Consider the following 14,465-nt stretch of genomic DNA (forward strand, 5'->3'; position numbering starts at 1 on the left):
AAAAAAAACAGTCGTGACAGCGTGTTTTTCTTCTGAAAACATCATTGCCTGCCTGTTGACATTGACTGATACACTGCCCTCTGGTGGACAGAACATATACAACTTAAGTTTGATACCAATATGTCTTACTGAAGGCATTTTAATGGTCAAAATATTATTAATAAATATTCAAATATTAATATTAATAAACAAATGAACTTCGAATATGATTTTTGGGCAAAAGTCAAAGCCCTGTTATGCACTATGTCAAACCTTTAACCCGCGGGAAACAAATGAACCCGCGCCAGTGTAAAAGAAGCGCAATACTGCAGGAAAACCGTGAACTTGGCAACCCTGGCTGAGGCATCCTGCACACATCAATAAACATTTCTAATAATAGTTTGCTTCACAGGTGTCACATGACTTGAGCGTCTGGTTATCATCTTAGAAATATATACACATACACTACCGTTCAAACGTTTACATTTTTGTTAATATTTTTGAAAGAATCTCTTCTGCTCATCAAGGCTGCATTTATTTTATCTAAAACAGCAAAAACAGTAATATTGTGAAATATTATTACAATTTAATATTTCCTATGTGAATATATTTTAAAATGTTATCAGCATCATTACTCCAGTCTTCAGTGTCACATGATCCTTCAGAAATCATTCTAATATGATGATTTGATGCTCAACAAACATTTATTGTTATTATCAATGTTGAAAAGAGTTTCAGGATTCTTTGATGAATAGAAAGTTCAAAAGAACAGCATTTATCTGAAATAGAAAGCTTTTGTAACATTAAACACCACTGTGCAAAAGTTTGGGGTCAGTAAGAATTTTTTTAGATTAATAAAAATTCATACTTTTATTCAGCAAGGATGCATTAAATCTAAAGTTACAGTAAATACATAATGTTACAAAAGATTTCTATTTCAGATTAATTCTTAATTTCTATTAATTTCTGAATCCTGATTCATTGATAATAATAATAAAATAAAAAATTGAACGGGTGTGTGTGTGTGTGTTTAATTTATACATTTTTATAGTAATATTTGTATATAAATTTTTGATTTTGTATATTTTATATATATATATATATATATATATATATACGTGTGTGTGTGTGTGTGTGTGTGTGTGTGTGTGTGTGTGTGTGTGTGTGTGTGTGTGTGTGTGTGTGTGTGTGTGAAATTGGATACGATGTAATTTAATAATTTAATATAACTAATACTTAATTTAATATATTTAATATAATATGTGTAATATAATATATCATTTAATATTATACATTATTGAATCATTATTTCGTTTGTTTTTGAAATATATCTATACATGTAATTTAATTTGACAGATTAAAATGTATAATTTAATATTACATTATTAAATCATTGCATAATTTTTTTATGGTTTTGGTTGAATATATATATATTTTGAGTTTGTGCTTAATACTTTATATTGATATTTGTTTGAATATATCTGCTAATGCATATATAATATGCGCGTGTGTAGTCTTTCCCGCAGGACCGTCCCCGCAGCGCAGTGGAGCACATGAGCGGCGCTGCAGAGGTGGGCCGAACACGCATGAGTGTGGAGGAGCAGATGGAGCGAATCAGACGACACCAGCAGGGGGCGCTGCGTGAACGAAGAAGAGAAGACGGCTCACTGTCACGCAGCCTCTCCTTCACTAAAGACAACCCCTACTACACCCTACAGGTGCCAACATCTGCATCTCAATGCTGTTAATGAATGTCAAGTTCCTCCCTCACATATCAGACCTATTATTAATCCCTATATATTGCATAAGTGGCAAGAGGAGTGGAACACGTGCGAGAATAATAAGATATATGAAATTCATCCGGAAGTTTCAAACAGACATTTAATCGCTCTTAAAACTAGATCTGATCAAGTGGTGTTCTCCAGATGTCGTGTAGGTCATATGAATTAGACTTTTAAAGGTGAAGACCCAACTCTCCCCTCTCTGTTAAACATATATTATTGGACTGTCCTGGGTTTAATACAAGTAGATTACTCAGTTATTTCACTTAAGGACTTTAGTAAGATTATGCCTAAAAAGGTTTTGGATTTTTTTATCATATGTTAATTAAAAACATATATATATAATATGACTTGTGTTTGTTTGCTTGGTTTTATTGTATTTATATGATATTTGTACACTGCAAAAAATGCTTTTCTTACTTAGTATATTTGTCTTGTTTCCAGTCCAAATATAAAAAAAAATTCTTAAATCAAGATGCATTTACTAAAGTAGTAAAATGCCATAAGATATTATGTCTTGTTTTTGGGGGAAATAGATCAAAATAAAGTGAGTTTTTGCTTAAAACAAGCAAAATGATCTGTCCATGGGGTAAGAAAAATAATCTTGTTTCTGTTTGAATTAAGATTATTTTTCTTACCCCTTGGACAGATAATTTTGCTTGTTTTTAAGCAAAAACTCACTTTATTTTTTATTAATTCCCCCGGAAAACAAGACATAATATCTTATCTAATTTTACTTATCTAGTAAATGCATCTTGATTTAAGAATTTTTTGATATTTGGACTGGAAACAAGACAAAAATACTATCTATCTATCTATCCATCCATCTATCTATCTATAAAATATGCTTGCATATCTGCAACATTAGTTGTTTTTTGGCACATTGCTGTCCAAAATCCTTCCCCTCTTTGCTGTTTATTAAACACCAGATTGTCTGTAATTGTGTGGCTTTGCATTGCTTTTCCACGCTGAGGACCGTACGATGACACTGGACATGTTGAGTCTGGTTAGTTCACAGTATCATCTGAGATTTATAAATGCTCGGCCACGACCCGCACCGTCTCACTCGAGTGAACCCGCTCTAAAACCACAGGATGTGAATAACACCATCCATGTCACATTCCCATCATGCATCTGGTCCGGAGGGCTCTTGCTCTCATAAACCTGCGCCGCCGTTAGAAGTTTGTGGAACGGCGCTGTAATTCAAAGTGACTCATCACTGGATGAATCGAGCTCTTAATGATTCCCTACAGCGGTGCACTTTACAGTTTTCCGGCTCGCTGCGTTCCTGTCCGACAGTGTGTGTGTGTGTGTGTGTGTGTGTGTGCTGCTGGGTTTTAACGGTGAGCGTTTGTTCCCTCAGACGCGTAAGAAGAGCCCGGTGATCTCTCCGGATGAGCAGGACGAGCGCAGAGACCCGTCGCCTGAGGATCGGGAGCGGGAGCGGATGGCTGGGAAACCCACTGATGCGGAAGAGAACTGCAGGGAAACTCATGATGTGGATTCCGGAAATGCCATCGTGGAGAACAAGGTATATATATTAGGGCTGTCACGATTCCTCGATTAAATTTGATTACTTGATTTAAAAAATATATATAAATCCTCGATTGCAATTCATCCGTGTCGAGTAACCCTCAAAATACCGGGAGTGACGCATTCCACGAACGAGAATCCATGAACCGCATTATTAGACCGGTTTCTAAGGCTGCATGATATATTTAAACCGTTTAAAAAACATATTACAGCAAAGTCATGTTGTGAATTCACCAAGTCTGGGATTCAATTAAAGGGGTGGTTGAATATGATTAGACTTTTCTAACTTTAGTTAGTGTGTAATGTTGCTGTTTGAGCGTAAACAACATCTGCAAAGTTACAACGCTCAAAGTTCAAAGCAAAGGGAGATATTTGCTCTTAAAGAAATCGCTTTTTAAGGACTACAACAAACGGCTGGTAGAGACTACACCACATTCCTCCCGGGTTAGTGACATCACTATAACCCTAGAATTTACATAAACCCCGCCCCCAGAACACGATTTATAGATTATCATGACAGAATATGCTAATCAATGTTGTCTGAATCCGGTTTGAACATAAAAGGCTAAAAGTGTTTCAGTGTGTGCCTGTGTGAGGTAATCGGAGCCACTAACACACAAACACACACAAGCTCTTGAAGCTCCGCCCCCTGTGCCGGGAGCAGCAGCTCATTTGCATTTAAAGGAATGCAATACTATTGCTCACCCTCAAAAAGTGACAACTCTAACATGCTATATAAAAATATCTGTGGGGTATTCTGAGCTAAAACTTCACATACACACTCTAAGGACATCAGAGACTTATTTTACATCTTGTGAAAAGGGTATTATACCACCCCTTTAAATAAATATGCCCTGTGGCTTTAATATATATGTGCTTTAATTATTTACACACATGTGTTACGTGCGTCTCAGAGTGGCTCCGCTCACAGTAAATGCTGCTCCACACGAACTGGTATCATTTACATGCGTGGAGCGTCTCATGCTTGCTTGCTTAAAGGAGTAGTTCACACTAGTAGTAGTCAGAGTAGTTAAAATGAAAATTAGCCCATGATTTACTCGCCCTCAAGTCATGCTAGGTGTATATTACTTCCTTCTTTCATACGAATACAATCGAATCGGAGTTAAATTAATAAACACCCTGACGCTTCCGAGCTTATAATGGCAGTGGAAGTTTGAAGCTCATAAAAGTGCATTCATCCATTATAAACGAACTCCACACTGCTCTGGGGGGTTAATAAAGGCCTTCTGAAGCGAAGCGTTTGTGCGAGAAAAATATTCATATTTAAAACTTTATTGACTAAAATAACTAGCTTCCGGCAGCCAAACATACTGATTCGACTCAAGTCTAAAGCATATTTAAAGTTTTAAATATGAATATTTGTCTAAATAATTGTCCGATTACTCGATTACCAAAATAAACAAACTTTTCCAAGAACAGGAAAACCTGGAAGTATGAAAGGGAAATTTCTAAATATCCCTTGCTAGGTGTTTAGGGAGCAGTGACCACTCTCTAGGGTCCCTGTGAATGGTGCTTTGGTCCAGTACGAGAGTGTATTTCATGGGTTTGTGTCTCTACACAGGAGAAACTGCCCGTGTCCCGATCGGCATCCATTAAAGAGTCTCTTCTGAAGAGCGTGACGCTGAACGAGGGCGAGTCGGAGTCTGGCAAACCGAAGCGTTTGAGTCCGCTGGAGTTTCGCAGGAGTCTGGCCACACAGAACAGGTGTGACTCACTTCACACACACACACACACACACAGCGCTTCATAACAGCAGTGCTCACCGCTCTCCGTTGTGTGTGTCAGCTTGCAGACAGCCGTCATGGTACGCGTGGGCACCGAGGAAGAGGAGGATGAGGAGGACGACAAGCCCTCCAGTCAAGAGCAGGACGTGTCCTATGAGCTGACCAATAGCAAACACGGCACGCTGATGTCAGGTGTGCTCTCGTACTCAAGTCGAGCTTTAGTTCTGATTCACTCTATTAAACTGGAATCAAACGCTCGGGGTCGAAAGACCTTCCTCCCCCTCAAACCTTCCCATGAGTCCTGCTGCCACTAACACTGCTGTGGATTTGTGTGTTCTAGAAGCTTTTAGTCTGTTTGATTTCAGTAAATCACATATTAATGTATATATTTATTTATTAAATTAAATATAAATATTATACATTCCATAATTTCTGTAACTTTTTAGTGAATCATACTGTTTAATAATTTATTTAATATATATTATTATTATTATTATAATTTTTTTATAATATTTTTTTTATATATTAAATTAGAAATGTATATCTTAATTTATATATGTGTATATCAGGGTTATTATAGTTAACTAAAACTGAAACAATACAAAACCTTTTTGTTACTTCAAACATCCAACGTTAACTTAAATAAAGTAAAATGTACAAAAATAAAAACATTTTATTTCAGCTAGTTGTTAATGCTATATTTTTTTTTTATTTGACTAAAATGTACTAAAATAACTAAAATAAAATGTATAAAAACTACATATAAATTTAAAACAAATGTCAAAAACATACAAGAAAATTACTAAAACTTTTAACTAAAATTACAATTAAATAAAACCTTTTTCTCAATGATACAAAAGTAACACTGGTATAATTTTAAATGAGTGTCTAAATATAAATATGTGTACATTTTATATATTCATATATTTATTAATTCTTCATAGTCCTAAATTAAATTAAATTATATATACATTAATTCTATATTGCTTTGAATATTTACATTTTAAATATAACTCTGCACCAAACACTAAACCTGTTGTGTGTTTTAGTGAACTTGATTTTAGTGAATCATAAAATAACCAGCATGTTCAGTATATATTTTTGATTCACTAAAATGAAGCGGGTGTGAAGAGGAAGTGTTGATTTAGTTCCCTGCTTGAGTGTGTCAGTGTGTGACTATTAACCGGCTGGCCTGTGTGTGTGTGTCTGCATGCGCTGTGTGTTTTGCAGTGAACAGTGTGTCGACTCCGCCCCAATCTCCAAGCTCCTCCTCCTCCCCCCCGCCTCCACCCTCCCCCCCACAGCTGACGGACGGATCTCACTTCATGTGTGTGTGAGAGGAGAGATGGACGAGTAAGAGACACACATACACACACACACACACACACACACACACACACACACACACACACACAGCAGTCTCGCTCACTTCACTACAGACGGTCAGAACGGACACTAGCGTCTGCTTCATATACAGTAGTCTCAGTTAGTAGCGTATCTTTATGATATTGCTCATTAAATCAGTGTGTGTGTTTCACAGCAGCTTACAGGAGAAGTTTTCTGAGGGCTTTGTCTCAGAGCGCAGGGTTTCACTGCATCATAAATACAAGTGTGAGTGAGTGTGTGTGTGTGTAATAATCTGTCTGTTCTCCTAGGAAAATGAAGGATCCTCTCAAATGAAGCAGTAATTAGCCTCCCAACTAGAGTTCATTAGAGTCTCAGTGAGCATAAAGCTTCACTAATGAACAGTGCAATTAAGAGTCATTCAGACGCCGCTGCACATGATCACACGCTCACACACACATATATATATATCATGTGCACCATTTAGTAAACGAGGGAACAAATTATTATATTGTGCACAAGATTTTGTAAAATGAGGGAATGAATTATTATATGGTGCACAAGATTGAATAAAACGAGGGAACGAATTATTATATCGTGCACAAGATTGAATAAAACGAGGGAACTAATTATAATATCGTGCACAAGATTGAATAAAACGAGGGAACGAATTATTATATCGTGCACAAGATTGAATAAAACGAGGGAACGAATTATTATATCGTGCACAAGATTGAATTAAACGAGGGGACTAATTATTATATCGTGCACAAGATTGAATAAAACGAGGGAACAAATTATTATATTGTGCACAAGATTGAATAAAACGAAGGAATGAATTTTTATATCGTGCACAAGATTGAATAAAACGATGGAACTAATTATAATATCGTGCACAAGATTGAATAAAATGAGGGAATCTAATTATAATATCGTGCACAAGATTGAATAAAACAAGGGAACTAATTATAATATCGTGCACAAGATTGAATAAAACGAGGGAACTAATTATTATATCGTGCACAAGATTGAATAAAACGAGGGAACTAATTATTATATCGTGCACAAGATTGAATAAAACGAGGGAACGAATTATTAGATCGTGCACAAGATTGAATAAAACGAGGGAACGAATTATTATATCGTGCACAAGATTGAATAAAACAAGGGAACTAATTATTATATCGTGCACAAGATTGAATAAAACGAGGGAACGAATTATTATATCGTGCACAAGATTGAATAAAACGAGGGAACGAATTATTATATCGTGCACAAGATTGAATAAAACGAGGGAACTAATTATAATATCGTGCACAAGATTGAATAAAACGATGGAACTAATTATTATATCGTGCACAAGATTGAATAAAACGAGGGAACGAATTATTATATCGTGCACAAGATTGAATAAAACGAGGGAACGAATTATTATATCGTGCACAAGATTGAATAAAACGAGGGAACTAATTATAATATCGTGCACAAGATTGAATAAAACGAGGGAACTAATTATAATATCGTGCACAAGATTGAATAAAATGAGGGAATCTAATTATAATATCGTGCACAAGATTGAATAAAACGAAGGAATGAATTTTTATATCGTGCACAAGATTGAATAAAACGAGGGAACGAATTATTATATCGTGCACAAGATTGAATAAAACGAGGGAACTAATTATAATATCGTGCACAAGATTGAATAAAATGAGGGAATCTAATTATAATATCGTGCACAAGATTGAATAAAACGAAGGAATGAATTTTTATATCGTGCACAAGATTGAATAAAACGAGGGAACTAATTATAATATCGTGCACAAGATTGAATAAAACGAGGGAATCTAATTATAATATTGTGCACAAGATTGAATAAAACGAGGGAACAAATTATTATATCGTGCACAAGATTGAATAAAACAAGGGAACTAATTATTATATCGTGCACAAGATTGAATAAAACGAGGGAACGAATTATTATATCGTGCACAAGATTGAATAAAACGAGGGAACGAATTATTATATCGTGCACAAGATTGAATAAAACGAGGGAACTAATTATAATATCGTGCACAAGATTGAATAAAACGATGGAACTAATTATTATATCGTGCACAAGATTGAATAAAACGAGGGAACGAATTATTATATCGTGCACAAGATTGAATAAAACGAGGGAACGAATTATTATATCGTGCACAAGATTGAATAAAACGAGGGAACTAATTATAATATCGTGCACAAGATTGAATAAAACGAGGGAACTAATTATAATATCGTGCACAAGATTGAATAAAATGAGGGAATCTAATTATAATATCGTGCACAAGATTGAATAAAACGAAGGAATGAATTTTTATATCGTGCACAAGATTGAATAAAACGAGGGAACGAATTATTATATCGTGCACAAGATTGAATAAAACGAGGGAACTAATTATAATATCGTGCACAAGATTGAATAAAATGAGGGAATCTAATTATAATATCGTGCACAAGATTGAATAAAACGAAGGAATGAATTTTTATATCGTGCACAAGATTGAATAAAACGAGGGAACTAATTATAATATCGTGCACAAGATTGAATAAAACGAAGGAATGAATTTTTATATCGTGCACAAGATTGAATAAAACGAGGGAACTAATTATATCGTGCACAAGATTGAATAAAACGAAGGAATGAATTTTTATATCGTGCACAAGATTGAATAAAATGAGGGAACTAATTATTATATCGTGCACAAGATTGAATAAAACGAGGGAATCTAATTATAATATTGTGCACAAGATTGAATAAAACGAGGGAATCTAATTATAATATTGTGCACAAGATTGAATAAAACGATGGAACTAATTATTATATCGTGCACAAGATTGAATAAAACGAGGGAATCTAATTATAATATTGTGCACAAGATTGAATAAAACGAGGGAATTTAATTATTATATCGTGCACAAGATTGAATAAAACGAGGGAATCTAATTATAATATTGTGCACAAGATTGAATAAAACGAGGGAACAAATTATTATATTGTGAACAAGATTGAATAAAACGAGGGAACTAATTATTATATCGTGCACAAGATTGAATAAAACGAGGGAACAAATGATTATATCGTGCACAAGATTGAATAAAACGAGGGAACAAATTATTATATCGTGCACAAGATTGAATAAAACGAGGGAACGAATTATTATATCGTGCACAAGATTTAAAAACGAGGGAACTAATTATAATATTGTGTGCATGATTCAGTAAAACGAGGGAACTAATTATTATATCGTGCACAAGATTGAATAAAACGAGGGAACTAATTATTATATCGTGCACAAGATTGAATAAAACGAGGGAACTAATTATTATATCGTGCACAAGATTGAATAAAACGAGGGAACTAATTATTATATCGTGCACAATATTGAATAAAACGAGGGAACTAATTATTATATCGTGCACAATATTGAATAAAACGAGGGAACTAATTATTATATCGTGCACAAGATTGAATAAAACGAGGGAACTAATTATTATATCGTGCACAAGATTGAATAAAACGAGGGAACTAATTATTATATTGTGAACAAGATTGAATAAAACGAGGGAACTAATTATTATATTGTGCACAAGATTGAATAAAACGAGGGAACTAATTATTATATTGTGCACAAGATTTAAAAACGAGGGAACTAATTATAATATTGTGTGCATGATTCAGTAAAACGAGGGAACCAATTATTATATCGTGCACAAGATTGAATAAAACGAGGGAACTAATTATTATATTGAGCACAAGATTTAAAAACGAGGGAACTAATTATAATATCGTGCACAAGATTGAATAAAACGAGGGAACTAATTATAATATCGTGCACAAGATTGAATAAAACGAGGGGACTAATTATTATATTGAGCACAAGATTTAAAAACGAGGGAACTAATTATAATATCGTGCACAAGATTGAATAAAACGAGGGAACTAATTATTATATTGAGCACAAGATTTAAAAACGAGGGAACTAATTATAATATCGTGCACAAGATTGAATAAAACGAGGGAACTAATTATAATATCGTGCACAAGATTGAATAAAACGAGGGAACGAATTATTATATCGTGTGCATGATTCAGTAAAACGAGAGAACGAGTTTTTAATCCACGATATATATGTTTGTCCGCATGTGATGTGCAGGGCTCTGCATTAATACATGCAATTGTGTAAAATGTGATTTTGTGTGTCCAGCAGCCCCTCCACCGTCATCAGTGAACCGCAGCATGTGAGGGGACGTCCCACATCATCATCTTCATCATCATCATCATCATCAGCATCAGCTGACCCACACGAACACAGCGACGTCCAGGCCTTAGTTCAACCCATGGGAAAAGGATTGATTTCTAGTGCTGATTATTTATATTGCTACTCTTCTCTTGAGTTTCTTCTGTTAGATTGAGTGTAATGTGTGAGCAGGTGCTATTCTGACGTATCACAGCACCCAGACTCACTACAAACAGGAAGTAGAGCCCATAAACACAAGCTCACTTCCCTCAAGGGTTGCGTTCATCGTTCGCTTGTTTTATATGGATTTTAATCAATCGCTCCCGGTTTTACCCAGTGTTCTCGACACGATTTTAGTACTCATATCTTTTGCACTGTAACGACACCCATCGTTTCTTTTTTGATATCAAACGATTTGTGTATAAACGATGTAAAGGTGCCGATCGACGGGATTTGTAAATGATCTGTATGTTGGATAGTTCGCAATAGCCACCACACTGTTTCCCGACACACTCATGAATGTTCCAGCTTGCGTTTTATTTTTCTATGGCTGAGATATATTTAAATAGAGAGAAGAGTACAGAGTATTACAGTTTAAAGAAGAGTATTACAGAGTTTTTGGCTTTTAGCACATGAGATGTGACCGTTTTAAAACAGTTGAAAAAAAAAAAGCAATAAGCAGGGTTTGGTGTTTCACTTTAATGTATAAACTGTAAAGTCCATGATGTATATACTGTACACCATACGATGTGCAGAGCGGAGATGCAGAAGAGGTTATGTATCAGAGTCAATATGCAAATGTTCATATTTCATCTGTTTTATATCATGTGAAATAAATGTTGATGTTCTTATATATGCCAAGAGCGTTTGATTCCTTTTTTCCTCTGATTATGAGAGTTTGCACAACATTATTGGTGTTTGTTTTTTTAATGCACTGCCACTATCAAACCTGCTTTTATTTGATCGATAATACAGACAAAAATGTAATGTGAAATATTATTACAATTAAAATTAACTGTTTTCTGTGTGAGTATATAGTAAACTGTAATTTTAAGCATCATTACTCCAGTCTTCAGTGTCACATGATCCTTCAGAGATCGCTCGAATGATGATTTTATCAATGTTGTGCTGCTCAATATTTGAAATTCGCTTATGGCCGCATGATTAAATTTGATTGGCCATCTCAGTCATTTTGAAATTGAGCTGTTATGCGTGTCAATTAATCAAGTGTGACCATGTACATCCATTACATTTATTGATGTATGCATCTTATCCAAAGCAAGAATAATGGAATAATTCCACGAATAATGATGAAATGTAAAATCATCAGTGTTAATTAAAAACCTAATTAACTGTGTTTTGGCACCATCTGGTGGTTGGATGCGGTATTGCAACGCAATATGACTGATGGCGCCCTCTGCTGGTCGTGATGTGTAAACCATGCTTTCTAATGCTGAGTGTTTCATAAATGTGCAGCAATGTTCAGTAATAATGATCGAAAACGTTGTGAAAATTAGTTTTGACCTCGAATCGCAAGCAATATATGATTTGCGTGAAAAACTGAGGATCTGGATTTTGATTCCAGTGTGTAAAATTCCTATCAACAGGAAACTGAGGCCATCTAGTGGTGATTTCCAGGAAGGGACGTTTTAAAAGGTTTAAATGACTCATGATATTTTCCAGTTTTTAACTAGAATCATGTAGTAATGCGGTAAACACGCCACTGATTGTGAATCTGGAACCCCCCACCCCCCACACCTGAGAAAAGCTGCAGATGCCAACAACAACAAGACCGGAACCAGATAAAAACATGATTCTCAAACCATCAGCACTTCCGCTGGAGTTTCATCTTATCACACGGGTTTATGTATTTATCTACTAACACATATACTCCTCACATATGTTATAGTAACATTATTTCTGTAATATTAAATATCAAATATTTCTACAAACATTTTAATTAAATGTCACGTGGTGTAACCATCGAGTACAACAATCGTTGTGAATGTACAACTTAAACATTATTTTCAATATTGAAAATATATCGTAAATATTATATTATCAGCCTTTTAATTAGATTATATAACTTGATACCCGTTTCAGAAAACATACTTTTTACGACAAAATTAATGAATCTAGACTAATTTTATTTAAATGCTTTTTTTTTTTTAATTCAACCATATTTTTGAAGAAACGTTCAATATAACGACGGAAATAAAGATTTGCATCTCAAAAGTATCGCTATGGTGTTTTATAACACCGCTATTCTTTATTCTTTAATGCCGTCTTAAAGAAACGAGGGTAAATAAACATACAATTATTTTAAGATTAAGGCCTCATTTTGAATGAAAATTAGCAATGTTACAATGTCAGTCAGACATGAAATAATTACAACTTTTCAACTTCATTTTGGATATTTGGTGTTGCGAGCACGTGGAGGCACTCATAATAAGCGCTGACGTCACGCTCGCTCCTCCCCGCGCGTCCCCGATCAACCTCCTCCAGTTCCACGATCCGTCCGGTTGCCGAAAGTCTCCGCGTTTCACCCGTTTCCCGTCGCTTAAACCCGGCCAGACCGCACGCACACGAGCGGAACCCGATGGCTTCGACGACTTCTGACGGTTCCGAGCAAGAGTCGGCGAACCCGAGCGAACAAAACGGCGATGGGAGCGAGTCGGGCCTGCGCGCCGCCGATCCGGAACCGGCCGTTAAGATGGACGGAGCGCAGATGGACGAGAAGCTCAGCGGACACCAGTCTACCGAACAAAGCCCGATGGAAACCACGCGGGGAGATGGCGGTAACGACGAGGATGTCGAGACGGAAGCGGAGCCGGAGAAAGAGCCGCAGAAGAGCCCCGGTAGCGCAGACGGGACGGTGGAGCGGATGAAAGGAGAACAAAGAGGGGATGAAAACGCGTCTTCACCGGCGGAGAAAAACAGCAGCGGCGCCGGCGGAGGATTGAAGAGGCGCGCGAGTCTGGAGATGATGAGCTCGTCGTCGGACGGAGAACCGCTCAGCCGCATGGACTCGGAGGACAGGTGTGTGTGTGTGTGTGTGTGTGTGTGTGTGAACCCATCATCCGAATCATTTAATAATATTAGTTCTGCTGATAAATCACGCCGTTCGCGCGCTGTTTAGATCATTACTCTACTCTCTCAAGCGAGACATGTGTAGCTGAACAATTAGAGAGGATCACAAAACAAATCAATTATGGCATAAATAACTCAATTATGAATCATTATTATTAGTAAGGAGTAAAGTGTAGTATATTGGACGCTTATTACCATGTAATAAAAGCAGAAATGCAGCATAATATCTATTCTGCAAATCAGTTGTCATACACTTGAAAATATTGTGCGGGCTATGTCATAAAGCTGTGTTTATCAGACATGTGTAAATTTGGGTTCATGTCTAATGTCAAAAAGCAGAAATGAAACCATTAAAGTAGTGCGCGTATCAATATTTCAATCTCTTCTCATTGCTATTATTAGTTTTATTCATGCAGAGTTGGTTTGCAATCTAAATGGTTGCTTATGTATTTAAGTTTTATTTATCTCACTGAAAATTGCAAAGAAGTCGAGTAATTATTGAAACAACACTCATTTCATGAGTTACTTCGCCTGCAAGAACTGTTGTTGGGCGTCTTTCTTTAGAAACCCCCCAAAAAAATATAAAAATTGGTTCTGAATTTACTTGAACAGCTGTATAAAGGCCCGTCCACAGCTAGGACGATAACTATAGCGATAGATATTGTTCTGAAAATCGTTGTAAATGTAAAGGAATAGCCGAGTTCACACCA

The 14,465-nt window shown here is 35.9% G+C and overlaps 2 protein-coding genes and 1 long non-coding RNA gene across 20 annotated transcripts in view; 2 read left to right on the forward strand and 1 right to left on the reverse strand.

Annotated features, from left to right (window-relative positions):
- The window catches only part of plekha5 (pleckstrin homology domain containing, family A member 5), a 179,738-nt gene extending 168,220 nt beyond the window's left edge, over positions 1 to 11,518 (forward strand). For 13 of the 16 annotated variants that reach the window (XM_082166732.1, XM_082166749.1, XM_082166748.1 and 10 more), the window contains 6 exons: positions 1,494 to 1,697; positions 3,124 to 3,291; positions 4,876 to 5,018; positions 5,100 to 5,230; positions 6,269 to 6,391; positions 10,633 to 11,518. In XM_082166732.1, the coding sequence (XP_082022858.1) occupies positions 1,494 to 1,697; positions 3,124 to 3,291; positions 4,876 to 5,018; positions 5,100 to 5,230; positions 6,269 to 6,375 (753 nt within the window). In that variant the 3' untranslated portion in view covers positions 6,376 to 6,391; positions 10,633 to 11,518. The remainder of the gene's footprint in view (positions 1 to 1,493; positions 1,698 to 3,123; positions 3,292 to 4,875; positions 5,019 to 5,099; positions 5,231 to 6,268; positions 6,392 to 10,632) is intronic. The other 3 variants (XM_082166742.1, XM_082166745.1, XM_082166747.1) reach the window with 3 other exon arrangements.
- Positions 1 to 14,465, reverse strand: part of LOC309496758 — a 226,906-nt gene that overhangs the window by 17,613 nt on the left and 194,828 nt on the right. The window lies entirely within an intron of this gene.
- Positions 13,126 to 14,465, forward strand: part of aebp2 (AE binding protein 2) — a 58,351-nt gene continuing 57,011 nt past the window's right edge. For 2 of the 3 annotated variants that reach the window (XM_082166804.1, XM_082166805.1), the window contains exon 1: positions 13,126 to 13,704. In XM_082166804.1, coding sequence (XP_082022930.1) covers positions 13,265 to 13,704 — 440 coding nt within the window. In that variant the 5' untranslated portion in view covers positions 13,126 to 13,264. The remainder of the gene's footprint in view (positions 13,705 to 14,465) is intronic. The other variant, XM_082166806.1, reaches the window with a different exon arrangement.

This window comes from Leuciscus leuciscus (assembly GCF_965113295.1).
Source record: "Leuciscus leuciscus genome assembly, chromosome: 4".
Taxonomy (NCBI): domain Eukaryota; kingdom Metazoa; phylum Chordata; class Actinopteri; order Cypriniformes; family Leuciscidae; genus Leuciscus; species Leuciscus leuciscus.